Genomic DNA, 27948 nt, shown 5'->3' on the forward strand with positions numbered 1-27948 from the left:
TTGTCATAACCTTCAACTTTCTTTTCAACATGCTTGGATCCACTTGATTCACCTTGATCATGACTCTTTGAATGATAGTGATCCTTCTTGAGAAATGCACTTGTGGAAGAAGTCCGAAGAATGTTGTTTGTTGGTCTCGCTTTGTAGAACTTTTTCTTGAAGTGCTTGGTAACCGCGACAAAAGCTTGATATAATTCGTCAGAAACACCATCTCTTGGAGCCAACATATCATCTCCCTCCTCATCAGATGAAGAAACAACTACCATTTGCCTTTTAAGAGCTTCAGAAACCTTCTTTTCAACAATTAATGCCAAAGGATCAGAAGATACAACTTATGGCATTTTGTTTGATGATGACTTGCTTAGAACTTAATGTTCATTGAGTTTGAAGGATTCATGAAGATTATGGATGGTGAACTTGGCCAGATTTTGATGTTGCTTAATCTGTGTTCCATAATCTTCTCATTCAGGACCAAGAGCTTTGATGAATTTGATGTTTAACTCAATCTCTGATTTCTTGACATTGTTCTTCCTAAGTTCATTTATGACATTGCAGAATCTACAGTAGACAGCCTCTAGAGATTCATTTGGCAATTTGCTGAAGTTGTCAAACTCAGTCAACACATTTGTCAATCTAATTGTTGAAGTTAGGTCAGATCCTTCCATTTGTCTTGCCACCTCATCCCATATCTCCTTGGCTGTATCATAAGATTCAACAGAACCATAGATTTCATCTGGTAGTGCTTTAGCATAATCTAGCTCTGTTATCTGCAGCTGTCGATCTTTTTGTTCAGCATTCAAAAGATCAAGTGTGAGTATAGCACCAGTAGTGGGATGGCGATGAACTGCAAGTCCATTAAGAATGGAATCTTTAAGTAGGTGACCATTTGGTTGACATTCCACATAGTCCATGAATCTTTTCTTCCATAGTCCATAAGAACCACGGTAGAGAACTGGAGGTCTTATATCGGAATCTAAAGCCAATGCTTCACGAGAAGCCATTTGAAATTGATTTGATTTGAAAAGAGATTTGAATTAAGATTTGAAGAAACTGGGAAATGAAACGATCTTGGATGAGATCGTCCTAGAAGATCGTCTTGACAGGAGATCGTCTTAAGTGAAAGACAGTTGAGACGATTTGAATGAGATCGTCTTGGAAACTTTAAGTGAAATTTGGTTAAGTATTGAAAATGAAATTGAAATTGAGGTAATTTGTTGAAATGAAATGAAATGAATTAAAACGATCTTGAGAGAATCGTTTTGGAAATTGGAAATGAGACGGTCTTGATGAAGATCGTCTTGGGTTTTGATGACTTGTGAAATATTTCTAAGTATTTTTGAGAAAAATGGACAGAGTTTTAGTATGAAATGGAATGAAAGAAATTTGAGCAAAACCAATCAATAAGATCAGTTACCCAGGAAGTGTGTGATTCCCAATCACAACGACTTCAAATGTTCAATCAAACCACAACACCTTGCACAAGAAACTGAGACGATCTTGTCAGGATCGTCTTGTGTTTAAAGAAGCTGAGACGATCTTGTCAGGATCGTCTTGACTTTCTGTCACAAAACTTAATGATTTTTTCAAATACTTTTAAGTATTTGAATTGACAAAACCGATCCTTACGGATTAGTTAGCCACAAACAAACACTTAACACCACAACCACTTGTTAGAACGATCTTGAGGAGATCGTCCTACAAGACACAAAGCACAAAGTATGAGAAATGAATAATCAAGCACTGAGACAATCTGAGAAAGATCGTCCTGGTGAAGATCGTCTGGAGGTCATCTTCTTCATCACAACAGTTTGCAAAAACTCCATTGATGACTTTTAAAGCTTCAATATCTTTCGAATTACTTGGAGTTAGAACTTGAAATCACTTGCAAAATGTTTGTAATCACGTCCGCAACAAATCCTTGAACAAAATTCAGCTAATAACACAACAGAATCAAAATCCAAATTTTGAACGCCAAAAACCAAAAATTCAATCTCGAGAATTCGATTGAATTAGAACGTAAAACTTGACAGAATTATGTTTTGAGCTATGAGGAATCTATTGGTGAACAAAAATTGATGATTTTATGTGTTTTAATCGATGAAAAATGATGAAACAGGGGACGGTATTAAAAACAGTTTTTGATATGAATTTGGATGAAAATTGAGATCAAAATATGTTATGGATCGATATCAAAGTGATGTTTTGCTCTGATACCACATGTTATAACACGATTTCTGCTCTGGATTCGATCTCAACAATGGCGGATCAAGTGTGAGTATTCTTGGTGTGTTTAGTGTGTGTGATTTCTAGAGAGAGAGAGAGATTGGAACGAGTAAGTATTAAGTGTGTGTAAAAATGGATCAAAAGGCTTATAATTTATAAGGAGTTGAGGGTATTTATAGTCTAAATCTACAATTAAGCTAATTAACACTCCTTGTCCCTCAACCTTAGAAATCATTTCACCATGTCTTAACAACAACTAAGTCCACTTAACTTAAATTACAATTTATCACTATTTTTGGATTTCTAACAACCACACAACCTTTTGTCCAAAAATTACAGGCCTTTCTAGGCAACTTTTAACAAAGAAATTTCATATCAACTTAACTTCTCTTGTGCCTTGCTTGTTTGAGGACTTTTTATCAAAAATCGTATACCGAAATCACGTTTTAAGCCTCATTTCTTAAGCAATTTAAGTACTTCAAAATGGGTTTTCATTCCTATTTCAATATTTACATTAAGTCCATCATATTTTGGTGATTTAAGTTGTGATAGTGGTGGTAGTGTGATATGTGCAATTTTGTGCTTTTGGTTAGTGATAAATTGACCCGAAATAGTGATTTTTGAGCTTATTCTTGCCATGCATCAAGTGACTTGAGTTTTATACTTTGGATACATCATATTCCCAGTAGGTTTATCATATTTTTATGTTCAAAAGATTGTGGTGCATGTGTGTGCTCAATATGCATTTTTGCAAGCTTTCGGTTTACGATTTCAAGCATATTTTAACAACTTTTGATTCAAGCTTTATATCCTTGACATTTTACAAATTTTTCCAGAATATTAACATAAATTTTAACCTATTTTTCACTTAGAACAAGCCTAGCTTCATCTCATGATTCAACAAAAGATTCAACCTTCTTAAATCTAACAAGCATGTCATTATCTCTACTTTTAACCAATAAATCTTCATCATACTTTCATTTAACATGAGAACATCCTTTTATGAGAAAATCCAGAAAATTTCCAGAAAATATGTACATAAAATTTATATAAAACATGTTCATCCTTTCATGCAAAAAGATTATCTTACAACCATCATCATATATCAACACTTTTCATGCTAACTTTTATAAATCCAACAACACAACATCAAAAGTCCATATTTTTATAAAATTTCCAGAAATCATAACTTCAAAATATATAAAAACATAACCATCTTTCAAAGGAAAAACTACTTTAAAAGCTATATAATCTATATCTACACTTTTGGGTCTTAAACTAGTTGAATCCTTGGATCTTTCTTCATGGATTCAACATGCATGAGCATGGAAAGAAAGATCCTATCAACTTTGCCCTCATCAAGTGTGTATTTGAAAGAAAACGTGATGAAAACATGTACTTTTGATAAAACCTTTGAATATAAACAATAACAAGATTAATCTAGTAAAGAGATGAAGTTATATACCCTTGAAGAACACGTTTTTGATGATGAAGATATGCAGATTTTCGTGACCTTCTATCTCCAATAATACCCTTATTCTAACCTTAATACAACCCTTAAACCTTAGCTTGAATTAACCCTTGCTTAATCTACTTAAACTCTTATTATTAATATAAGTTTAGATGAAATTTTCTCCCTTTTTCTTGTTCTTCTTTGAGTCGTGACCAAGAGGGAGAAAAAGAGAGAAGAGAGAGTTTTCGTGAGAAGAGAAATGCTAGTGTGTGAAGAGTGTGTGAGAAATGAGAGTTTCAAGAGAGATATAGTGAAAAGGAAATTTTGAAATGGATGTGTGTGTGTGTTGTCTTAGGGCCGGTCAAGGGAGGGGAATTTGGAGGGGTTTTGTTCTTTTTTTTTTTATAAAGTGTATGCATATATGTGTATGTATATATATTAGATGGGCATTTATTTTGTAAGTGTTATATTAGTTTATTTGGAAGTATAGTTAGTTGTTTGGGTCTAAGAGTATCTATGTATATGTATGTCGTGTGTGTGTGTATATATATACATATTTTGGTGTTTAATTTTTACCACATAGCTCATTGGTTGTATTCTTGTATTTATATTTGGAGAAAATGTCACAAATGGTCCCTGTGGTTTGTCATATTCGCATTTTGCCCCCTGTGTTTTTTTTCGTTGCAATTGGTCCCTATCTTTTTCGTTTTCGTTGCCACAAGCCCCTGGCACTAACTTCTGTTAAATTTGGCCGTTAAATCTCTCACGTGCATATCACGTGAGGGCATTTTTGTCCATTTTGTAATTGCAGGGACTATTTGTGATAAAAAAAAAAAGAAACACCCTTCTTCTTCCTCTTCATCCTTCTTTCTTCCGGTTACCACACTACCACACCACCAAAATCTGGCCAAACACACACCTCTAAATCCAAATTTATATTTTCACATTCTTTAAATCCAAATCCATAATCTAAATGATCATAGTAAACAAGGGAACAGTGATCAACACCACCACTAATGCTATAACTATCGGTACCAAAAAGCGGGGCTAGAATTTTCGGCCTTAAAAATATTTAAAGCCATTGAATGATTGTCACTCATTAACAATATATATATTTAATATCTAAAAAACCTTTTGAAAGTTTTTGAATTCAACCTTGAGAACAAACTGGTTTCACTGAGGCATTTTATCGAACACCTGATGTGCAACTCTCTAGCACTGATTTCCTTATGAAATTGGACTCAATGATGTTGCCCAAACACAATTATCAACCAAAAGAAGAAGTAGGAGGAGATATATCTTCATTTTCACTTCAAGTTTTTAGTAAATTTACCTTGTCCCTTGAGTATTTGAAGACTTTGAAATATATATGGATTTTGATCACTAACATCAACTTCATAATAGCGATGGCGGTTGTGGTGGTTTAGGGACGGTGGTGGGTGTTGATAGATATGAACCTCCTTATAGTATCAAGGGATGTAGATGGTTTAGCGGAAAGCGAGCCGAGTTTCGAGTTTGAGTCACTACTGGAAAGCTGAACCATGTGGCCAGGATTAATGGCGTAAAACAAACCACCACCGTCGTCCTTATCTTTTCCGGTGTTGACGCGAAACTACCGCTGTGTTGACCTTGATTCTTGAAGCTCACCGCCGACGCTTTTTCCGGTCACCATGAAAACTTTCATGGTTATGGGGGGAATTTATGGAGATGGGTATTGATTTATTGAATTTTTTTGTATCGAGTGGACTTTAAAATTGATTGAATATGAGTTTTGATTCAATTATGTTACTGCTCTAAGTTATGGAAAGTGAATAGATGTAAAGTGTGTATAATTCTTCTGTATATATGTATGTATAAAGTATATAAATAAATAAATAATATATATTGTCAACTAAAAATCCTTTTTATCACATATAGTCCTTATGGTTGTTAAAAGACTAAAATGTTCTCACGTGATATGCATGTGAGGGGTTTAACGGCCAAATTTAACAGAAGTTAGTGGCATGGGTTTCTGGCAACGAAAACAAAAAAGACAGGGACCAATTGCAACGAAGAAAAAGCACAGGGAGTAAAATGCGAATATGACAAACCATAGGAACCATTTGTGACATTTTCTCTTATATTTGACATATAAACATTTACTTATTATTGTTTAAACACTTTTATGTACTTTATGAGTTGTAAATATTTTTAAGATGTTCATGGTATTTATTTTTTTTGAGCAAATATTATTCAGTTGGCTTGATGATCAAATTGTTGGGCATTTATAAAAATTTTGATTGTTATCTCAACTTGTAAAGTTGACTTATATTATTGTTTATATGACTTGATTGATCACCCACGAAGTTTTGTTCAATGGTGATCAATAAATAAATTTTTGAACTAAACAATAGCTTTGGATTGCTAATTTAAGGGCATTATCTACTAATTTTTGACTTATAAATAAGTATAACTATGACTTGCGGGATTATAGACAACCTAACTAGCACCTATATCTTATCTTATATATATCTAAATTTGTAAGATGGAATTAATGCTGTGAATTAAGAATTGATTAGGGTTTAAATTAAATTACTGGTATTTATGATTTTACTTGGGTTATTAGGTTAATCTTCTTTATTTTTCCAGCAGTTAATTTGTTGCTTTATGTTTGTGTTAATGTGTGTTATTTATGATTCCGTAGATTAATGCTATAGATGTGTGTATGTATATGTATGTATAGGTATATGTATATGATGATAACTTAATCTATTAGTGTTCCATGTTAATAGAAATATGTATATGATGACCGATCAATTTTTCCTGTAAAGGTTATAGATTTATGTATATGTATGTTTTGGTATTTATAGATACATGTATATGATGATGACAGTTTAATATCTTATTGGTGACCGATCAAATTTTCATGGGCTTTTGATGTATTTTGTTATTAATGCTAATTAATTCATATGGGGGTTGTAGAATTTTAACTGGTTTCAATCTTCTCATTCTTACACTATATATAGGGTTAAACATGCGCCACCATTGTATCTTTCCCATCTTTTGGATGAAATTGAAAAGTTCAATCTATACCTTTTTTAGTTGGCTTCTTTTGAGCAACTCACCCGACAGATAACAAGCACTTTGTTGGTATGTTTTCCTCTTAGTGTGTATGTTTTTAAAGTTTGTTATCATACTCAGATTATTCTTTACATGCCTACATATGGTGTTAAATTTGTTATTGTTCCCATGGAGACGTTCCATTTTAATTTTATCATTAACGTTTAATTAAATAGTTCCCCCACATAAGCATATACGTTCTTCATCATAAAGTGTCTGGTTTTTTTTATTATGCTTTATGGAAATGTAATGCGTGTATTCGTGTAATATATATGGATTGTTAACCATGGAAAATATAAAATATGTAATGCGTGTATTCGTGTAATATATATGGATTGTTATCCATGGAAAATATAAAATGATTGACGATGTGAGAAATCACAGTAGCATATAAGTGGCCCCAAAAATGATGAGCAACGAGTTTTCTTCCCCTCTTAATTAGTATTGTAAAATGATGTTTTAGGTAGAAAACGTTACCAAAATAAGTCTTTTCCAACCAATGGAGCTGATTATGGACAATTTCACTCTTTGGTTAGGAATTGCAAACAAGGAAAGTAATCCCTTTGCGTGTGATTTGTTCAAGAAAAGAAAATGGTTGGATTTTGAAACTAAATTGTTTTTTCCGATGTAGAAAAGGAGAATGCTGCTAAGAGTTTATGTGCAATCAGTAAGCTGATGAATTAAGCTATGGGTGATGCGTTCAGTGGCTTACTCTTGGTTGAAATGATTGTATAATATATGGGGTAATCAATGGATAAATGGAATGAGCTTTATTGTGATCTACTAAGCAGACACCTTAAGGTTAGTTTAATGAGCATCTTTTTACCCTAATATGGATATTTGAATTCACAATTTCATTCCTTTACTTATGAATGGGTTGTTGTGGGTCAGTTTCCATTTATAATGGGTTTACTCGAAAACTTAATTAATAATTGAAATAATAATCTGTTTTTTATAAATTTTTGGATTCTAAAATAAATAAGAAACTTTGGACAAAAAAACCTTTCAGCCAAACCAACCTGATCGAACACTTTTGATTGTATCACCCATCCATTTTGCCACCTATAATGAACAATGTTATGTGCATACCATGGTTTATGTAGTGTTCAATTGTTCCAACATTTTTAAAAAATGTTACTATATGCATCCCTTGATGTGCTACTGCTCAGGCTTTTGTATCTCTTAGCACGGTAATTGTTGCATAGGTTAGATAATCAAAAAGTATTGAAGTTTTTGGTTGCCTACTTACCTGTGTGAGTTTGTAAGTACATAATTGTATCCCATATCTGCCATACTTATACTTTAACTTCTGTGGTGGTACAATTCTGCACCATATGTCCGTTAGAAAGTTCTTTAGGTGGACAGGGTTTTATTTGTCCAATTATTGAAATTCCGGCCCATGAATGTAAACAATGAATTTAAAATGATAAAAAAGCCCCGAATCCTTGAACAATTTGGAAGCATGAGTTTAACATAAAATGAGTCCAGTCCTTAAAAAGTGAGCCACACCACCTTGATTTGGCTATGTGAACTTTTATTGGTAAAAACCGAATTATACAAGTGTCAAAGGTTGCGTATAGAATGACATTTGTTGCCTTCAGTAATTTGGCAGCCTCATCATGCCTTCATTATCCTGCATAATACATAGAAATGCATGAGTTTGTTTATGACATAGTACTATATGAGGAGGTATCTAATGTAGCTTTTTTAATTCATAATTCATTCTCATTTACTGTCTTCATAGGTTTATTGCAGAACTGTCGAGCCTATTGTTCCTCTAATCTTCCAACGTACTAAAGCTACACACTTGACAAGGTATGTTGGTATTTGGCTTTATGTTTTAAATCCCATTTTTGATCAATCTTAAAGGTGATATGTTTCCGAACTCATTTCAATGTAATTTATGTATGGTGCTCATCCATGCAATCGGAGGAGAAGTGTAACTGAATACATGTAAATATTCCGAACAATTAATTTTTACATTGGTAACAAAGGTTCCACTCCTACATGGTCTTAAATTTACACACATAAGTAATGCATTTGTCTTTCCGTATTTAATTGTTTCCTGTACGACTTAGCAAATTTTCACGATAAATTGGCTTGCTAAAAGTGCAAATTTACTTTCTCCGGTTTTAATCAGGTAGAAAATGATGGTGATCTTTTGTGGACCTAGGATACCAGCTAAAAGAAGGAAGAAGTTGCAGGCAGGGTGTGAAGTTTATGAGATGGTGATCCTTCATTCTACTTTCTTTAGACTGTTATGAGATTCAATATGTGACACTATTCTTTTTAGATTCATTTAACATATGCTTATTGACTGATACGTACTATTCTACTTTTTTTAGAATGATATGGGGTTTCCATCATATTCCGCTCTGATGTCGAACTTGATAACCCTAGGCAAGAGTATCAACATTGTAGGTAATTTGACTGCTTTGTGTTGTATTTTACTCTAAAGTTTCATGTCTTTACTCATTATCCCACATGTAGACTTAATACACTATTGATTAGTTGATAGTGAAGTATTATATTTTTCGTTACTAAGGTACTCTTCTGGGATTATAAGAACAGTTGGGACATGAGTGCTTACATTGTTGTGGTCTTGACTCCACTTTTACTCAATCTTGCCCTTCAGAACTTTAGATGTGAAAAGAAGCGACCCCCGCTTACTCATGTTGGTGGGGAACCGAGATATGCAATTAGAAACTATCGGTTTATATAAAGAACATGGGCATGAATCAAAATTCTTGCAGCTCTTTTTGACAATGCATTCAATCAGCATTGTGATGAGAATCTACTTGGAATGCGAAAAGTATTTTCAAAGAGAGAGGGGAGTAAACCAAAATGGAAGTTCATTTGAAAAGCTTCATTAGATGATTATGAGTGGAAAACCTGTGGTCAGGTGTTTCAAGGTAGGCATAAAACAGGATAATGTGATGCAAACTTTGTGGATACATGTGAAGGATGGTTTATTGCACTGCAGGTATTTTGTTTATAATCTACTTTTGCATTTGAATATTGTTGGCATGATGTAGCAATCTTTACTTTCTTTCACATCCCGTCTATTCTTTCCAACGAAGGCAATAATCCGAATAAAGCTGGTAGTGAAGTAAAGCCTTCTCTTGGTAACTCAATTGATGTGGTTATTAATTCAATTCAATTTTGCAGAACTTGCAAATTATGAGTTGAGACAACACCAAAATAAAGCTTGCAGGCAAGTTTGTAATGTTGGATATTCAGTTTGAGGTTTGAGATAAGATAGTGTTTATTTTGCACAATCGATAGATTTTTAGGTGTGTTTGCTCTATGTTTAGAACTGCAGATATGACGAAAAAGAAATTTAGCAAGTGAAGTATTAAATAATACTTTTTTTCTATTAGAGAATTGAGTACCTTACATTCGTTAAGGCGTATAAATTTGGATTATTTTCTTTATGTTGGTTTCGTTTATTATTCTAATGTTGATGGTCTAGGATACACTTTTTGTTCCAGTGCTTTGATTTGCATTTGTTATCAGTTTGGGATTAGTGGATAGGAGAAATATTAATTTTTAACTTGAAATGATATGTTTGAATTTATATGTTTCGTATGCGGCTAGGCTTACTTTTGTGTATTGTTGGTGTCTTTAATGTAGTTACCTCATTGTTTTAAGTGACTATGTTTGGTTATATGGCATGAAACACACACACATCAGCTAGGAAACATTTTTTCTTGATATATATTATTTCATTGACCTGTGACTTGTGGTGTTGTCTGTGCAGTCTTTCAAGCTAAGAGTGATTGAGTTGTGTCATGCTCTAGCATCTTTGGTATGTGGGTTAAATGCTTTAGCAGGAAAAAGGCCCCCAGTCTAAGTCCATAATTGATAGAAATGTTGACTGAATGAGTAATTATCTGTTATTAAATTTGTCTTTCTGTATCAAATAAAACTCGATAAATATAGTTACTTTAACCTCCCCATTAAAGTGAAACAAGTGAAGTGTCTTCAAACCTTATATGTTATGCATTCTTTTTTTTCTTCTACCATTTGGTCTTCTTGACACTCCATGTTTTAGATCAAATTCTCACTTGCTCTATTGTTATGTTTGCCTACAAAATATTGTGTGATCATGACAATGATGCCCCAAAAGAGACGACTACTTTTGGACAAGGAGGAGCTCCTGCTGAGTCTCGTGTGCCTTCAGTTGGAAGTGGTTTATTATTAGATGCCTATCGCTAACGACTTGAGATAACTATATCGGTAAGTATTAAATTGGGCACATCAATTTTTTTTTCTTGGTCAAAATATTGTTGGTGATGGTGATGCACGGCTAATTTAATAGATTTTCTTATCAATACTAGGACACTACTTATATATGAGTTGAATAGTTAAAAGAATGTAGTAAATGAGCATGCCAATGATTGATTTATTAAACTGTGGTAGATGGCATACAACATAAAGCTTGTCATTCTCTTTGCTTTGTATTCTGGTTGTTAATCTTTGGTCTTCGATCTTCAGGAAAACAATGTGCCTCCACCTTTTACATCATTTGAACATACAGGTTTCCCTTTTGAGTTACTCATATGCTACCATTACCTGTTTGGGCCTTATGCAACTCCTAATGGTCAAGATGACGCTGTATAACTTCTGTAATTTAGAGTACTCTTATGTGATGGACCAGTTTTAAAAAAAAATGGCTTTCTGAATCGTTCATTGTTGTGGTGGGGATTTCTGATTTTGATCATTCAGTTTGCCACTTGGTCTTACTGAAGAAGTGGCATTCTATAATTCTCAAAAGAAACTAAATCACATATTATGAAGATGATAACCTACCTTCTACATGTACTTAAAGCTAGCTTCTCTGCTCTGACTCCCATTCAAGCACAATCATGGTTGATTGCTTTCCTGAGTTGGGACATAGTAGCAGTTGCCAAAACGGGCTTTTGAAAAATATTGGGTTAATTCCTGTATGTATTCATCTTAGACGAACCCCCGCAAGAATCCTTAGTTGAGTAAAACTTTTTTGGCATGCTTTCACCCACTAGAGAATTGGCCACACAGATTCAAGATGAACCTATTAAGTTTGGAAAATCGTCAAGGTATCTTGCATGGTATATATATTATATAATGATATACGTTGAACGAATTAGGTTTTCTGTTGATTTAAACTTTTAATTGCCATTTATTTGTAGTGTTTATATGGTGGAGCACCAAAGGTTTATTAACTAAGTGAGCTGCCTGTGGCACAAACATTGTGGTTGCTACTTATTTTGCATTTGAATGATATTCTTGAAATAAGAAAGGTTAGTCTTAGTGAGGTTACTTATTTGGTCTTGAATGATCTGAATCAGATGTTGGGCATGGGATTTAAGCTTCATATAAGGAAAATAATTAATGAAGTTTCGGTATATAAAAAGTATTTGTAATGATTTTGTATGCTGGTAACAGCAAGAAATGGGGTCATGAGGGTTCATCTTGCTATTTGTGTTAGGCTTCCTACCCACCTACATTACCTATCAGTTGGCATCAAGCTTACTTCCGTTCCAATGATGCCTCGTGTTGATGACCACCACCTTAAATCTGCATTAAGCTTTATTATCTAATTTTTTTTTTGTTCTTATTCATGTGATCAGAATTCTTTTAGTCTTTTTTTCTCAAGTGTGTTGTAGTTTTTCTGAATGATTGTGGTCTAAGCATTTTGTGGTGAATTAGTATTTTACCCTCTCTGATACAGGAATTACAAGAATTGGGTGCATGTTAACATATTTATACACTATATAAATCCCTACTTAGGTTTTTTCTAATTATGTCCTATGTGGCATGCTTCAGGAAGAATTTTATATACTACATATTCAACATGGCTTCCTTATATCAAATTTAAGGAAGTAGTTAATGTAAATTGACATTTTTTTGTATGTAGGCCCGTATGTGATTTATTTTTTAAGATTAAACGGTTACTGGAGGCCATAAAATCCTCTTCAATCTCCTCACATAACGCCCCTTCATTAAACTGTTCTTCGTAGAAATTAGATGACGAAAAAATTGTTTTATGTTGCCTGCACAGTCTTCACTTTCGATTTCAGAAGTTCACTAATTTTTATGCTTTAAATCACAATTGATGAATGGTTTTTTTTCTTACCTTTTTTGTTATTTGTAGTAGAAAAGTATCGTAATAGCTGTGGTATTCAAGTGCGAAGTCTTATGGATGTGTTGATTTTAAGCGGTTGGTGGTGGTTAAATGTAAGTTGGAAAACTACACAAGATACTTTGCAGGTAAGACAGACTATGTACATACTATATTATGTATATTCCTGTTTTATTTATTCCAATTAAATCAATATACAGTCATCTTATCTTAGTATGTTTTTTCCTCGAATTAGTTGTGATAAATTTTGTTGGTAAGTTGTAGGATGTGCTCGACTCCGGAGACTGCAACAGGATTCATGTATCGTTGCGGTTCTTAACTGTTTTGGTATGCTGATATAAAACCCCAAGTTTTTATTCTTGTCTATTAACTCTTTCGTATTTCAAATAGTAATTTGTTTCTACAGTTTTGTTTTTGGATTAGTTCCCCGACATTATGCTTCTAAAGATAATGATGATTTTATTTCCCCTCTTTGTATTCATTCTCTGTTTTCTGCCTTTTTTGTGAGATACTTAATTTTAGACTAAATTATGATTAGAATTAGGATAGATTTTTGGCTATACTGAGAATGTTCATTGGTGTGTGTTTCTCCGAAAGGCGAAATGGCTTGATAAAAAAGCCCATGAACTGTTTGTGCTTTGCAACACTGAATATTGGCGTGATAGGGTTCGCAGACACCGGGAGACTCCAAGGTGTATCACCTTGTAGTGTTTTTCCTGATTCTGAACCTGGTATTCAAATGTCTATGTACATTCATAATGTTGTTAATCTATCTACTATTTTGGACGTTTTAGCATTTAGAGCCATCAATTCAAGTGTTAAATTTTGAATATGGTTGATATAGTTGGGTAGTTTTATTTCTAAAAGTATAGTACTGTTTAATCCATATTATTGAAGTGTCAAAGATGACCGTTGAGGAGTCTTGCCGTGTCACGTGTAGTTGAACCGTTGAAGGGTGTGCATACTAAAATGAATAGCTCTGAATTTATAAATGATTTGGGTCCTGCTATATTGGAGAACATAGAAACTGATAATTTTAGTAATATCTCAAGGAGTCAAGGGGTATCCAGGTAACTCACCCAAACAATCTTGGTTGTGAAGTATGAACTTTCTTTGTCTTTTAGTCGGTAGTCCTTTTGACTATTTTTTTAAAAAATACTTTGCGATATTGCAGGTGCTCCTCGAAAAAAGAATTTCAGGATGTGACAGATGATCATATGAAGAAGAAGAAAGACAACGGGCAGATTCGCTTCATGGTAAAAGGCGTTAGTTTTCATTGAAGACTTATATTTAATTACAGGTTGTTTTCTTTACCTTTTCTTTGTTAATCTTTTACATAAACAAAGGGTTTTATCAAAATAAGAATTCTACTAAAATGTTGTTCTTTAGTCGTCCTCAAATTATTTTAGTGTGAGCTTTTGCCAACTTATGCTAAATGAATGATCATTTCTAGACATGTGAAATTAAGTTGGAAGTTGATGCAGAAATGCCTTGCATAGGATGACTCCCTCCAAGAATCAATACTATCCTTATGAGGATCATTGGAATTGGCCAGATTAAGGGGCTGGGGATGAGCAGATCGAGTTTCATTTTTGTGGTTAAGTTGAGGATATCCTTCTATGATACACACACTATTAAGTATTTGTTAATCTTTTTGGAAAGGTGAATGTTGAATTCTGGTTTTATTAATTTGGTGCAGGTGGATGTAAAGAGGAGTACCTAATGACATTTTAGTTAAGGTTCGGAATTAGTGGCATCATGGCTGGCAAATCTTTTCTTTAAATCAACTAAGTATGAGGTAAAATGCTGCTCCAATAACTCGCCATATGGTGCCAAGTAACAATCATTTAAAAAACCGTGTCAAATGACCATATATATGAAAATGTGGTAACAAACAAGAAATTTTTCCACTTCTATTCCATATCCATGTTACTCAAATTACACAACGTGGAACTATATTTTTTTCTTAACCGGAGTAAAGATATCCCTGATGATAGTATTCCAATAAATTGCAGTCAACCTGCAAGACTGCAAGTCAAGCTGGACGTAAATTTTCATTTGTATTTATATTATTATTATTTTTATTCTCCAAAAAGATAATTACAAATATATATATGTAAATATAATACTGCATAACAGTTCATTTTGACTATTTACGAGTTGAGTTTATTTTTAATTAAACTTGATGTCCGTTGGATTATTGTTCTTAATATTCAAATTTCAGTAAAATCACCAATCTACCATCCGTGTTGTGCTATTGAATTAGTTTGTGTACGCTTTTTTGGTTGTATTGATTTTCTAATGGGCAGGTTAATCATCTTTATTTTAACTTATGTTTTATAAAAAAGACCTTCACTCAACTCTTGTGAAATTAAGATAATTTGATGCTGGCAAGTTACTTGCTTTAAATAACAGAAGTTAGAATTCATATAAGATGTATGCATTTATGTATAGTTAATTGTTTTGTAGATTCTGCTTATGAATTAGCTTTGTCATTGTATATGTATGGAACACTACACATTAAGGAGTTTTGTATTCTTTCGTGTTTGATATAATCTAATGAACACTATTTGTAATTAATCATAGGATCCTTGACAGGTCACAGTCTATGGCTTTGCCTTTCATGGCTAGGTTGAAACCGGCAACTTTTGCCTCGACAACTAGGACGTGGACGTCTGTCCCCAAAGAAACCAGAAGCCAAGGATCCCAATAAGAGATACATGACCTATGATGAGAAGCAAAAGCTCAGTGCAAATCTTCAGAACTTGCCTTCTGAAAAGCTTGATAACATCCTGCAGAACTTTAAGAAAAGCAATACCTTTTCTTTAACATATGTCACACCTCTTTTATTCGATAATGTGATTTACTTGTGCAGGTTGATATTTATAACGGATCAGCTACAGGATGGACCGGTAAGTTTATTTGTTCGTCTTTATGCTTTGTTAATATGTGATGATAGAAGTAGGATATTTGTTATCTTTTTTGCTCCCAACAACCATAGTAATATTGTTACATCTAGTCGCAAGCTGCCACTTGTGTTCACGATTTGCTAAATTCTACCAAATGATCATCTACAAGCAAGTTCATTTGGCTACACTACATATAATGTATATCGTAGATATCTATCCAGTCGAAATTGATGGCAATGGAGTATTTGAGGACACTCTGCCACCACCTCCACCTATTCCAGAATATGTCGTCCCTGAACAACCTCCGGAGTGAGTTAAGAACAATGGTTTTTTATTTTATTTTCCGTGTTAATTTTTGTTTTTGAGGTGATTAGAATTGTCGGGAAAACAAGAATATGAATATTTGTGTTGTGATCTATAGTTTTAGTAGAGTTATATTCCTAATTTAAATTTCCTGAGAAACCATCCATGAGCTTATATGTGTTTGCTATTAATATTTTCTTTTTCATTTTAGTGAAGCAATTATGCCATATATATTTGCAATGCTTTTTGGATGTGAGCTTTTTGAGACTACATTAGCCAGGTCGCTATAGAAGGGGAGCAATTTATGTGATGCTAAAAAGTTGCAATAAAAGAGAAGGTATGTGTGTGCGTTTCTCATTAGAAATACTCAATGCCTTCTCAACTTATCTTGTCACACCTTCTTCAAACAATCTTACTTCTTATCATTTGGACAGTACACAAGGAATGTTTTACTAAATATATCAGGTTCTAAGTGGCTACATAAATTTGATATTACACATTATGCAAAAGGAAAGAGAAAAGAATTTAAGCAAATTACTTAAAAGTCATCTCTATGACTATGTTAAAGCGAACAAAGAGGAGTTCACCCGTGATCCTGAAAGCTGAAGCGACAAGGCTCTCCAATGCAAGTTATATACACTTATTGGCAAAATCTAGCTAACTCAATCATTTGGTAACTATACCCTTATATTATAATCACATTATTAAAAAAATCACTATATAAAACTTAAGCATCTTCCTAATAGTAAGATATGCTACTCTTTGCAGCTTTAGGTGTGAACATGTTCTAAAAAGAAGGTGTCAGACATGTTAAAACTAGCACTATTGGGTATGTAGATGCACTCCAAAAAGCAAAAGAGCTTGGTAAAAGGCGATGTATATGGGCGTGCCATTTATTGCTAGGTGGTATTTAATAAAGGACATTGTATTAAATCCCAAGTTACATAAACAAAGGGTATATTTGTTCTCTTGAGTTTTTAGTATTATTTACTCATTTTTCATCATGGCTGAGAAATGTTGCAATTTGTGTATGAGCTTAGGTCCACTTGCTCTAATTTAGCTCCAAGAGGACATGAAACGAGATCTAATTGAAGACGAGAAATACACTGAAGCAGAACTTGAAGAATATATGTAGTCACAATAAATTGATGATTGGTTCTCTTTGGAAGCTCAATATGATATTGAAGCCATACTTTCTCATAGTTTTGTATGCTTATTCTACACTTTGGAAACTTAATGGTACTTACGTTAATATGTATCTCTTTTTAGGTACTTCTAGATAATAATGTGAAAAAGGAGGAGCTTCGTGCAAGAGCAAAGGGCTTGAGGATTCTTGGTGGGATCTTTCAGGTGTTGTCTTGTGTAGTATACCTAGGGTTTTCGAAAATACGGTTAGGCTTAAGTTTATTGATTAACCTGAAATCTAAACTTATATGTGGGTCTGCCAAAGTCTGAAACTCTAGACCTAAAGATGACCTCATTTTACTATATGAGTTGGCCTAAATATGTGGTTAACCTACAATTTGGTTAAAGTTACCCGGCTAAAATGCCAAAAAGTTATGAATGTGTTTGAGCTTTAACAATCATTAATATATTTCAACTCACTTCATCTAAAACAAACATTAATATGCATTAGCTTTGTTTAGTACCAATTCAATTCGCATTTTATTTTTTTTGGTTTCATGGTTTGCTTGAACTGCCCTAAACTATACTTTGTTCTTTATGCAAATGATTTGTAGATGCATCCAATCGAAAACGATGGCTATGGAGTAGCCGAGGAAGCTCTGTCACCACCTCCACCTGTGTGACAATTTTGGCTGTCTATATTCTTAATAAACGAGTGTTTTCAAAAGAATTATATTCATTTTTTCTTGCCCTAATTGATGTGGCAGTTTACTATCAATTGATACATGTTTCTTCAATAATTGTAGCAATCCAGAATTTATGGATGTAGTAGCAATCCAAAATTTAATATTTAAATATTTTGTTTGTGGTTTTTCTATTTTTATTTATGTGGTAATATTATGTTCACATTGATATATAACTTATACTATTGTAATTTCTCTTCTTATTTATTGGTGGCGTATACAGTTATGTTTCTAATTGTTTATATGTGTAATTGCTAAAACAAGAAAGTTAAAAAAATTGCTTATGACTGCAAGCGCATCGTGCGGGTCTAAGCACTAGTAATATTTTAAAAAGTAGGGTTGTTATATATCTATATAATATTATAAAGCAGATTCCTTCAAGATTTTCAACATTGAGTTGAAATTTTCAATATTGATTTTAAGTACATCCTCAAAATACTTCTCTCATCTATTCTATATTTATCAAAAATAACCATAATACCCTTTCTTTCTCCTCAAATCTCAATCAATCATCTTTTTTCTCTCTCCTCCATAAATCATTTATTCCTCCAATTCATTTAAAATCTTTTATCTCAAAAATCATACGTCGATAAATTATAAAAATTGTATGGGTGTTCTTAAAATTTCATGCTCTTTCATTAGAGATGTCATTCGATATACTTTTGACGAATTTTTAAATCCGAGGGCGGAGGCCGTAGGCATTTGACTTTCACACTCTCTGACCTAGCTAGCACCCCACCATCTCACCGCCGTAACGCACGGGTACTTACTCTCGTACGAATTAAATGTTATATGAAACTTAATCAACAACATATTAATATAACATATTAATATCGAATTTAAATGGATGACATTTAATGTTTCAGTTCGTACAACGGATCTATATGTGCGGAATCAACTGATAAAGTAAACACAATCAAAATGACAATATTCCATATCAACTTTTGCTTATTTTCTAGAAATAAGTTAACATTTATTAATATTGTCATACGTAACAAATTTTTAAAAAAATCTAACTATACAACTAATAAAACAATAAGAGTACCTTTATAAAGCCATCCAACTCAACTTAAAAATATTTTTAGACTTTGTCATGTAGGAATTTTCTTACGTGTCAGCCTCCATATTTTTTTCGAATATTTATATACAATATAATAAAATAATAGTATAAATATATTTTTAAAATATTTTTAGACTTTGCCACGTAGGAATTTTCTTACGTGTCGCCTCCATATGTTTTTCGAATATTTATATACAATATAATAAAATAATAATATAAATATATTTTACATAATAATATAAAATCTATTATTATCAAAGAAAATCTAGACATATTATTGTATCTTACAAAACTTGACAGTGTATACTCAATTATATTTATTGATATAGTATGTTAAATAACCTAAACCTAAATATATAAAATCCTTCGAAATCAAAATCAAAAGAAGCCAAATCAAATGGTTTGTAATACCAACCGTAAAAAAAAAGTCTACATAGGAGGATTGTTAATGTTAACATAATATATTATATAATATTATATAATATAATAACAAGTTTTAGAAGCATGTACGTATTCTTTTTCGTGATTTCATCTCTTTTAATGGATGATTTTATGAATTTGTAACATATACATCTTCATGGTAATACAATAATTTTTTCGCTTTTGTTTTGGTTTTTGTAACCAGAATGACATTACTTTTCATCTTAAAGTTTGGTTATGTTAACAAATATTTGTTTTTGTTTTCTGTAAAATTTACTTTAAATTTTCATTCCCTATTTGAGTTAATTACTTCATGATATAGGATAGTACATTCATTTTTGATTTTTCATATGATTATTTTGGTCCTCATTTTTAAAGTGAAACTTTAAATATATGTTTTCATTCCCTGGCAAAGTGCACCTTTTGTTATATTGTTTAAACAAATGTTAGTATTAGTTAATAATGTATGATAATATTTTTTTTTCATTTTTAATTCAAAATAACTTTTTTGTTAATAATATGTTTTTTTAATATATTATAATTAATCTAAAATGTCATGAGTTTTTATTGTATCATAATTATAATATGTGTTTTAAGAGGTAATCATGAATTTTTATTGTATCTTGAACTACAACAGCCGCACATCGTGCGTGTAAAAAAACATATATATATATATATATATATATATTAAAACAGTAGGAATCATAGTCATTTAAAGCCTTCTTTCAAGCTAAGCTAACTTTAAACGTTGACACATATGATTTATCCTACGTGGCATTTTCACACTTTTTTTTATAATATTTATTTTATAACCTCTATATCTCCTCAAACTAATCTAACTTATTTTATTAATTAATATAAAATATTAAATCAAAACTATATACACAAGATTAAAAATAAAAAATCAAAACCCATATTGTACAATAAAAAGATGTCCATGTCTACTATTTTGGCAATGATAGTTTACAAACATAATATTATTTAAAATATATAAAATTTTGAAGACTCATATCAATTTTAGAATTTATTTAAAAGTATTATTAGATTATATAAGATAAAACAATCATGTTGTTTCTCTCCTTCATTCTCTTGGCCAAAACACATAAAATAAAGCAATTAAAATTGGTTGTTATCTAGGCATAAAACAAAGTTTATTATATAATGATAATAATAGTTACTTAGAGTTTTACAAATGATTTTCTTGATTGACATAGATAAAAATACTTTATTTCTTAGTTGTGTTTAGGATTATTTTTTTTCAGTCATTACATAAGGTATTTTCTTCATCTCTTAAACATAACTGAAAACAAAAACTATATGATTTTCTCTTATTTATCTTATTGTTTTGTTTTACCTTTTTGTATTGTATTTATGTATATCTTATATGACTATATTGTTGTCATGCTTAGTTTTTTGCTTTGTAGATATATATTATTATTAAGTTTGATGAATAGATAGCATGCTACATTATCGATTTACATTTGATTTATTTTTACACAAATGGTGTTGTTGATGATATCAAAATATCTTAGGGTAAATGTTCTGAGAAGAAGTGTTTAATAACTACGGTAGGTTGAGTGATTGTAATATTGACATGTCAGAAAAGTCAAAAGGTGACCAAAATTTAACCATGAACTATAACATAATCAATTTCCACATAATAAACTTATAGAATACCTATTTACTAATGTATAAAATAACCTTTTTAACTAGCTGCGCATCACGCGGGATAAAATACCTAGTAAGGTATCAAACAATAGAAAAAAAAAACAAGACATAACAACTGTATTATAAAATAAGTAGAATTTAATAATATGTATCTATACTATATTTCACTTAATACCCCTTAAAATACTTTCATATACACTATCTTCTTAACATTAATGATTAAATTACACTGTCAATCCTTTATCATTTAAAATATGTCCATTAACCTTTTACATCAATTATATACACAACTCACCGCCGTTCTATCACCAACAATCGTCCAACCATCACACCGTCGCCACCACGACCACCGCCGCATAGCGCGGGTACCGTGCTAGTAATAGTCAATCATTATAACCATTTGAAGCTGAAATCATGTTTTTATAAAAAACTAAACATAAATAAATAAATATCAAATACAAAAAATAAAATATATAAAAACTTAAACAATGATTACATAAAGGACAAACATTTCTCAGCAAAAACTATATATGATTTATAATCAGTTCATAATTTAAATTACAAATTCATCAATGAACCCAAACGTTATCACTTCCACTAACTCAGTATTCGATTCACCATAAACATCATTAACATCTGAGTCTAACTTTATTCATTCCTTTCAACTAACATGCTCCTTTCTTTCCGGCCTACCATAATTTAATTGAAATTGTATGTCCAAATGGCCTGCTCCTTTTCCACCCTAAAACGTTTTAAAACCACAAACAAAAATCAAATGGATTGCCATCGTTAAATTTTAACTAGAATAAATTGTAATATTAAAATATTATACATAATTATAATTTACCTCATTATCTGACAGGAAGATCGATTAATTCAGTTCCCATTCCTTGGAGTTGTGCGACCATAGTTGGCTATATAAAATGGATTTTATATAACCAAACAAGTCAGATAAAAGTACTTCAACTTTATATAGTAACATTCTAAAATTGCAGTCAGCAACAACTTGTCCAATTTCACTATCTTCAAATTTAATATGTTTAGATATCTTCATGTAAATATCAGTGTTCAACGTTGAACTGGTAGTAAACAACTAAAACATCAAAAAAACGAAGATAAAATTATAAAATATGTTTAACAAATTATTAGTGTTAAATGAATAATAAAAAAATAGCAATATACATGTTCCTCCGAAAGAACAAAAACTTTACTCCACTTCTACTCAGTAACACTATTCTCTCTCACATAATCCTTAAAGTTTGACATTATGTGATCAAACTCCATCAACATATAACGGTAAGCTTCATATAATAAAGCATCTAGATTTCCGAAGCAGGCACGCCAAACATCATTATCATCCTCTTGGACTTTATAATATGTCAACGTATCAACCAAAATCTTGTCTTCATCATGACAACTCCCAACAACAACAGACTCAACTTGCATAGATGATCCATTTTTGGAACTATCAGTATCACACGTAATAGACATTTTATGCAAAACAATGTGATATGAAAAGTATTTTACCGAAATGATATCTGTTAAATGTAAACAACATGAGATATTTATAGCAAATGCAAAAGATAGTAGTAAAAAATCAGTTTCCTTTTTTGTAGGAGAAATTAGACTAGTCAATCCACAACCACCATAAAACACATATAATAAGAAACTGCTTAGTCAACAGTTAAAATAAAAAATTGAATGAATGAAAATTACTTATCCATCTACATCCAACACTATTATAATTTATAGAGTATAGAAAATAGATTAAATAACATATAAAACAATTAACCATTTATCAAAATAAATGCGCATTTCATACTATCAACTGCACAATAAAATATATACTGATTGATATAAATTACATTGATGGAAAATAACAATGACAATAAGGGAGATGTTAAAAATATTATGAATTACGGATCATCGTAGCAAATGCCGATACAATATTATACCACTTTAGTAAAAATCATATATACTAAAGTAACATGTGATCAGTATATATTGAATTAAATAAGAAGTACAATTTAAGTTAAGGATCATCGTAGCAAATGTCAGTATAATTTTATACTGAGTGTATAACATAATCAGTTATGGTAACTTACACAAATATATACCACTTTAGTAGATGATTATACTAACATAAAATGTGATCAGTATATGGTTAATTAAATAATGAGTAGATTTATAAAGTTGACATTATGGTAAAAAAGCCTCATTTTTAATATATTACTGAACGAATGTAATATGAAAAAATAAACATAAATAAATACATATTCAATAATAAAGATAAAATATATAAAAACTTAAAGAATGATTACATGAAGAATAAATATTCAATAATAAAAAAAAAACTATATATGATTTGTAAACAACTTATTATAAACAAACATTACTGATCCCAGGTAGTATCCCTTCAAATGATTCAGTATTGGTATCACCACGATCATTATTAACATCTGGCTTAAGTTCAACCACACCAAACAATTTTAAGTCAGCAATGAGATGGTTTTCCGGCCTCGCAACTGTTAATTCAAATTGTATGTCCAAATGGCCTGCCGCTTTACCACCCTAAAATGATATTTAATAAAAAAAAAAAAAATCAAAAGGATTGACTTTATAAAAAATGATTCAATAATTGTTAATATTTAAATCTCAGCAAATAAAATTTAACTTACCTCATTATCTAAAAGGAAAACAGACTCATTGCATTCCCATTTCCAAAAGTCTTGGTGCCAAAATTACATGTTATAGAATCAAACTTCGATGATAAAAATATTTCAGCTTTATAGAGTAAAAATTTTAAATTGCAGTCAGCAACAACTTGACCAATGTAACCATCCTCAGGCTGAATATGTTTTGATATCTTCATGTCAAAATGAAACTTAGAACCCGAAATAAGCCACTGATACACCATAAAAAAGAAGAGTAAATTAAATAATATATTCAACATGAATGTATTTACATATCTTCATGTAAAAGTGAACCATAAAAAAGAAGAGTAAATTAAGTAATATCTTCAGCATGAATGTGTTTACATATCTTCATGTAAAAGTAAAGGTCCAAACTTTAAGCCGGAAAATACAAGTATACGCCATAAAACAAAGATTATATTAAACACAATTGTAAACAACTTAAAAGTGTAAAAATCAAACAATAAAAAAAATGCAATATGCCTGATCCTAAGTAAGACAAAAAGCATAAAAAGAAGAGTAAATTAAATAATATCGTAAACAAATTAAAAGTGTCAAATGCAAAACAAAATTAAATTATGAAATAAACCTGCTCCTCAGAAAGACTAACATCTTTATCCCACCGTCACTGAATAACCTTGTTATCCTTGACATACTTCTTAAAGTTTGACAGTATGTGTTCAAACTCAGTCGAAATATAACGACAAGCTTTTTCAAATAAATAATATATATTATTGTAGTTTGCGAACAGAATATCCTCAATATCGTCTTCCATTTTTTGATCCGTCTTTCGTTTAAGAAGAATCTTCTTGTCATCACGACAACTCCCAACCATAAGAGAATCAACAGGCAAACACAGTACGTTATTCGCACTACCAGTATCAAATGTATAAGAGGTGTAACAATATTATTGTATAAGAGGTGTAACACGCAAGCTGTATTCTAACACCAGAAGACAATAAAATCAATTTTGACCCACCAAAGCTACATATGGGTTGCTCCTTGTCAACTCTATTTATGGACGTGAAACTGATTCGTAGTACTTAATTTTATGCAAGCACTATTATCTTAGAGCATTTTGGTCCATGAACCTAAAAAAGGGAAAACCGCAATCAACAATCTCATAAGTAATGGTGTCTCGCTTCTTCTATCTCTCTTGCTTATTTTACTCTTTGATGTCCTCTGTTTTCCATTTCTACTACCCGTAGCTCTTCCATCCAGTTCTTCCCAGCCACCAAAACTCGACGATGAATTGTTGCTTTTCTTATCACTTGAACCATCTCCAGCCACCCATGTTTGATACCCAGTTGCCCTCTTTCTGTCTTCTTTTGAATATTCTTCTTGTACATCATCTACATCCACATAAACGTTTGCATGTGGTGGAGGCGGGCGTGCTCTTCTCTTGCTTTTGCTACGGTTCTTTGTTTTACTCTTTGGCCTTCCCCATACAGTTTGAAATAACATGGAAAGTGCTGACTGTCCAATAGGAATAGCAAGTGCCATTAGGAATGCTTTGGGACCCGATGTCAACAACAAAGATGAGATTATGGCTGGAAGCATCCACCCAAATGATCTGAATGCCTGCACTGGTTACACATTCGTATGTTAATTCATTTTCACATGATCATGAGAACTTTTTCCAGCCATTCATACAAAAAATGTGTAAAGTTGTTTGATGGACGAGGGTTTCCACCTTAGAGTTTGTTTAAGTGTGTAATTATGGCATTTACTTGATTAAAAGTTCGTTCATTACATATACGAGCATGGTAGCCGCGCAATGCGGCGGCAATAGTGAGGAAGACGGTCTGCTTTATTAAGGATTTTGGGTAGTTACGTAAAAATATTTAATGTGGGGGTGGGGCGGGGGAGTTTACTTTATTAAGGATGAGAGATATTAAGTTTGTCAATTTTATGTTCGGAGACAAACAAAATTGGGAGCATTATTTAATGCCATGGTTCTTTTCATCCTTATTAGCCAGGATCGACTAGTTTGGACCAATACTTAAAATCTTAGGCTTCTTAGTATCCGGATCCACCTTCAAGCTCAGAAAACACCATTCCACCCCCCCCCCCCCCCCCCCCCCCCCCCCCCATTCTTTAGCTTGGTTAAATAAGCAAGATTCTAAACTAGGGTGTTTAGATTAGCTTTATTGCACGGGAATTAAAAAAATCTAACAAGCTAAACTTTTCACGATAACGTGAGCTATGTAATTGGGAAAATAAAATTAATTGATCGACTTTTCAATTAACGAGCCAACAGGGTTTAAGCCTGTTGGAATTTCAACCTTATATTGGAATTTCAATTTCTACAGGTTTATTTATAACTACTTTTTAGCTATATAAGACAAAATAACAAGAAAAATAATACCCAATCGCGAGAACATAGGGTGGAGATGGTGGTACGTATTCAAGAATATAAAAAAACAAATAACAATAAAATTTACCTTAAAAATCCATACACCGTCAATGAAGTCTTCAAGAATGTTAAGCCACTCATTTGCATCATCAACAACTTCAAAATCATTATCATCATCATCAAAATCAAAAGCATAATTCCGTGTTCGGAAAGTCTCCGCATTCGAGTCCCACCGACGACTGTTGGCGTCTGTCCTGCGTCGGTAAAGAATAATAGTAGGTGTTGTGCGGGGGTATATGTTGAAAATGCTAGGTGGGTGGTGGATATGGATCCCTTGCCATGTTTGGTGGTCGCGTTGTTTCACAACCACCAAAGCTGGTGGTGGTGGGTGTATGCGTGTCGGAAAATCTAAGACCATAGGGGTTGGTTCAATTCTAACAGGAGATTGGATGTTTTAAGGTTTGAGATATTGATGATGGTTTCCCACCAAAAAGAAGAAGAAAGGGGAAAAATAACGCTATCCTGGTATTGGATTCTTTGATAGGATAAAGATAATGCACTCTAGTGTGTGCGTGCGCGCGCTGTTTCCATTTAGTCCACACAATATACAGAAAGCCGAACCGGAAAAACCGAAAACCAAACCAAAAAACCGAAAAAAACCAACAAAATGGAACCCAAAAAAACCAAAATTCAAACAAAAGCCATTGGTTTAGTTTTTGCTTTCGAAAAACCGAACGGATCCGTTCGGGTTTCGGTTTAATATGCCAAAAAACCGATAAAAACCGAACCGAACGAAATATAATTTAATTTGTTTTATATTTATATCATATACATTTATATTTATTACTAATAACTTGAAAATATGTTAATATCTTTAAACTTATTGTGTTTTTAATATACAAATCTATATAAATTGTATGTTTAAGATGAAAACATAAAATAAAATTAATTTATTTTATAAAGGTTATACCAATTTTAACACTTAACTGCTAGCAACAAGATCAAGCTACACAAGATATCAAAAAGCAAGTAACCAGTACGCAATCAATCTAATACAAGTTATCACAATTAAGTATTCATTCAATATAGGTAAACGTGCTCATAACGTGTCGCCAAGTGTCGACTAAGTTATCCAAAAGCGTAATAGTTTGACTTTGACCACACTTTACAAGTTTGAACAAATTACGAGTTTGACTAAGTTGACCAAATCGACTAAAGTTGACTAAACCGACCAAAGTCGACCAAAGTTGACTAAACCGACCAAAGTCGACCAAAGTTGACTAAACCGACCAAAGTTGTCAAAGTTGACTAAACCGACCAAAGTTGACTAAATCGAGATAGTAATCAAAATCCGAGGTCTCAATTGAAAGTTGAGGTCTTAAATTGAATTCGGGGTCTAAAGTTGGATTTGGAGTCTTAAATTGATATTGGGGTCTTATTTGAGAATTGAATTTGAGATACTAGATTTGAGAGGCTAGTACATCTGGGGTCTCAATTGAAAATGCGAGATCACATTTGAAATATGTGACATCCGTCACCAAAACTGGTGATTTATTATAGTCTCTAACTTACATTCCAAATTTCTTGACTAGTCAATATGTGGTGATCATTCCAATATGTGACTCCTATTACTTGAATCCCAATAATTTAGGATTTAGTCATTCTATTTTCCTAAACTTAGACGGTTATAGTTATTTCCGTTGATATCTAGACATATAGTTATATGTCATATTCATTTTTAGACATTGATAAATTACTATACGCTACTTAGT

General features: G+C 32.1%; 1 protein-coding gene and 2 long non-coding RNA genes across 3 annotated transcripts; 2 read left to right on the forward strand and 1 right to left on the reverse strand.

Moving 5' to 3' along the window:
* Positions 1 to 10403: 10403 nt before the first annotated feature.
* LOC122602593 lies at positions 10404 to 13362 on the forward strand. Its single transcript, XR_006324333.1, has 3 exons — positions 10404 to 11014; positions 12912 to 13027; positions 13158 to 13362. It is a non-coding gene; the product is annotated as an uncharacterized LOC122602593 (long non-coding RNA).
* A 2141-nt stretch (positions 13363 to 15503) lies between these two features.
* LOC122606145 lies at positions 15504 to 18142 on the forward strand. The gene is made up of 5 exons (XR_006324817.1): positions 15504 to 16448; positions 16546 to 16784; positions 16880 to 17066; positions 17152 to 17461; positions 17851 to 18142. It is a non-coding gene; the product is annotated as an uncharacterized LOC122606145 (long non-coding RNA).
* Positions 18143 to 24706: 6564 nt separating this feature from the next.
* LOC122603426 lies at positions 24707 to 26734 on the reverse strand. The gene is made up of 2 exons (XM_043776124.1): positions 26265 to 26734; positions 24707 to 25401 (listed from the first exon to the last, which is right to left on the reverse strand). Exons 1-2 carry the CDS (start codon positions 26592 to 26594, stop codon positions 24889 to 24891), a joined length of 843 nt encoding a protein of 280 aa, XP_043632059.1. The 5' UTR covers positions 26595 to 26734; the 3' UTR covers positions 24707 to 24888.
* Positions 26735 to 27948: the final 1214 nt, after the last annotated feature.

The sequence above is a fragment of the Erigeron canadensis genome, chromosome 6 (genome assembly GCF_010389155.1).
Source record: "Erigeron canadensis isolate Cc75 chromosome 6, C_canadensis_v1, whole genome shotgun sequence".
In the NCBI taxonomy this organism is placed as follows: domain Eukaryota; kingdom Viridiplantae; phylum Streptophyta; class Magnoliopsida; order Asterales; family Asteraceae; genus Erigeron; species Erigeron canadensis.

Excerpts from the sequence above, each read along its gene's own strand:
- LOC122603426 (XM_043776124.1), bottom strand. The coding sequence starts at position 26,594 with ATGGTCTTAGATTTTCCGACACGCATACACCCACCACCACCAGCTTTG. Across the intron at positions 25,402-26,264 it reads ACGGTGTATGGATTTTTAAG|GCATTCAGATCATTTGGGTG; the intron begins GTAAATTTTATT and ends TAACCAGTGCAG.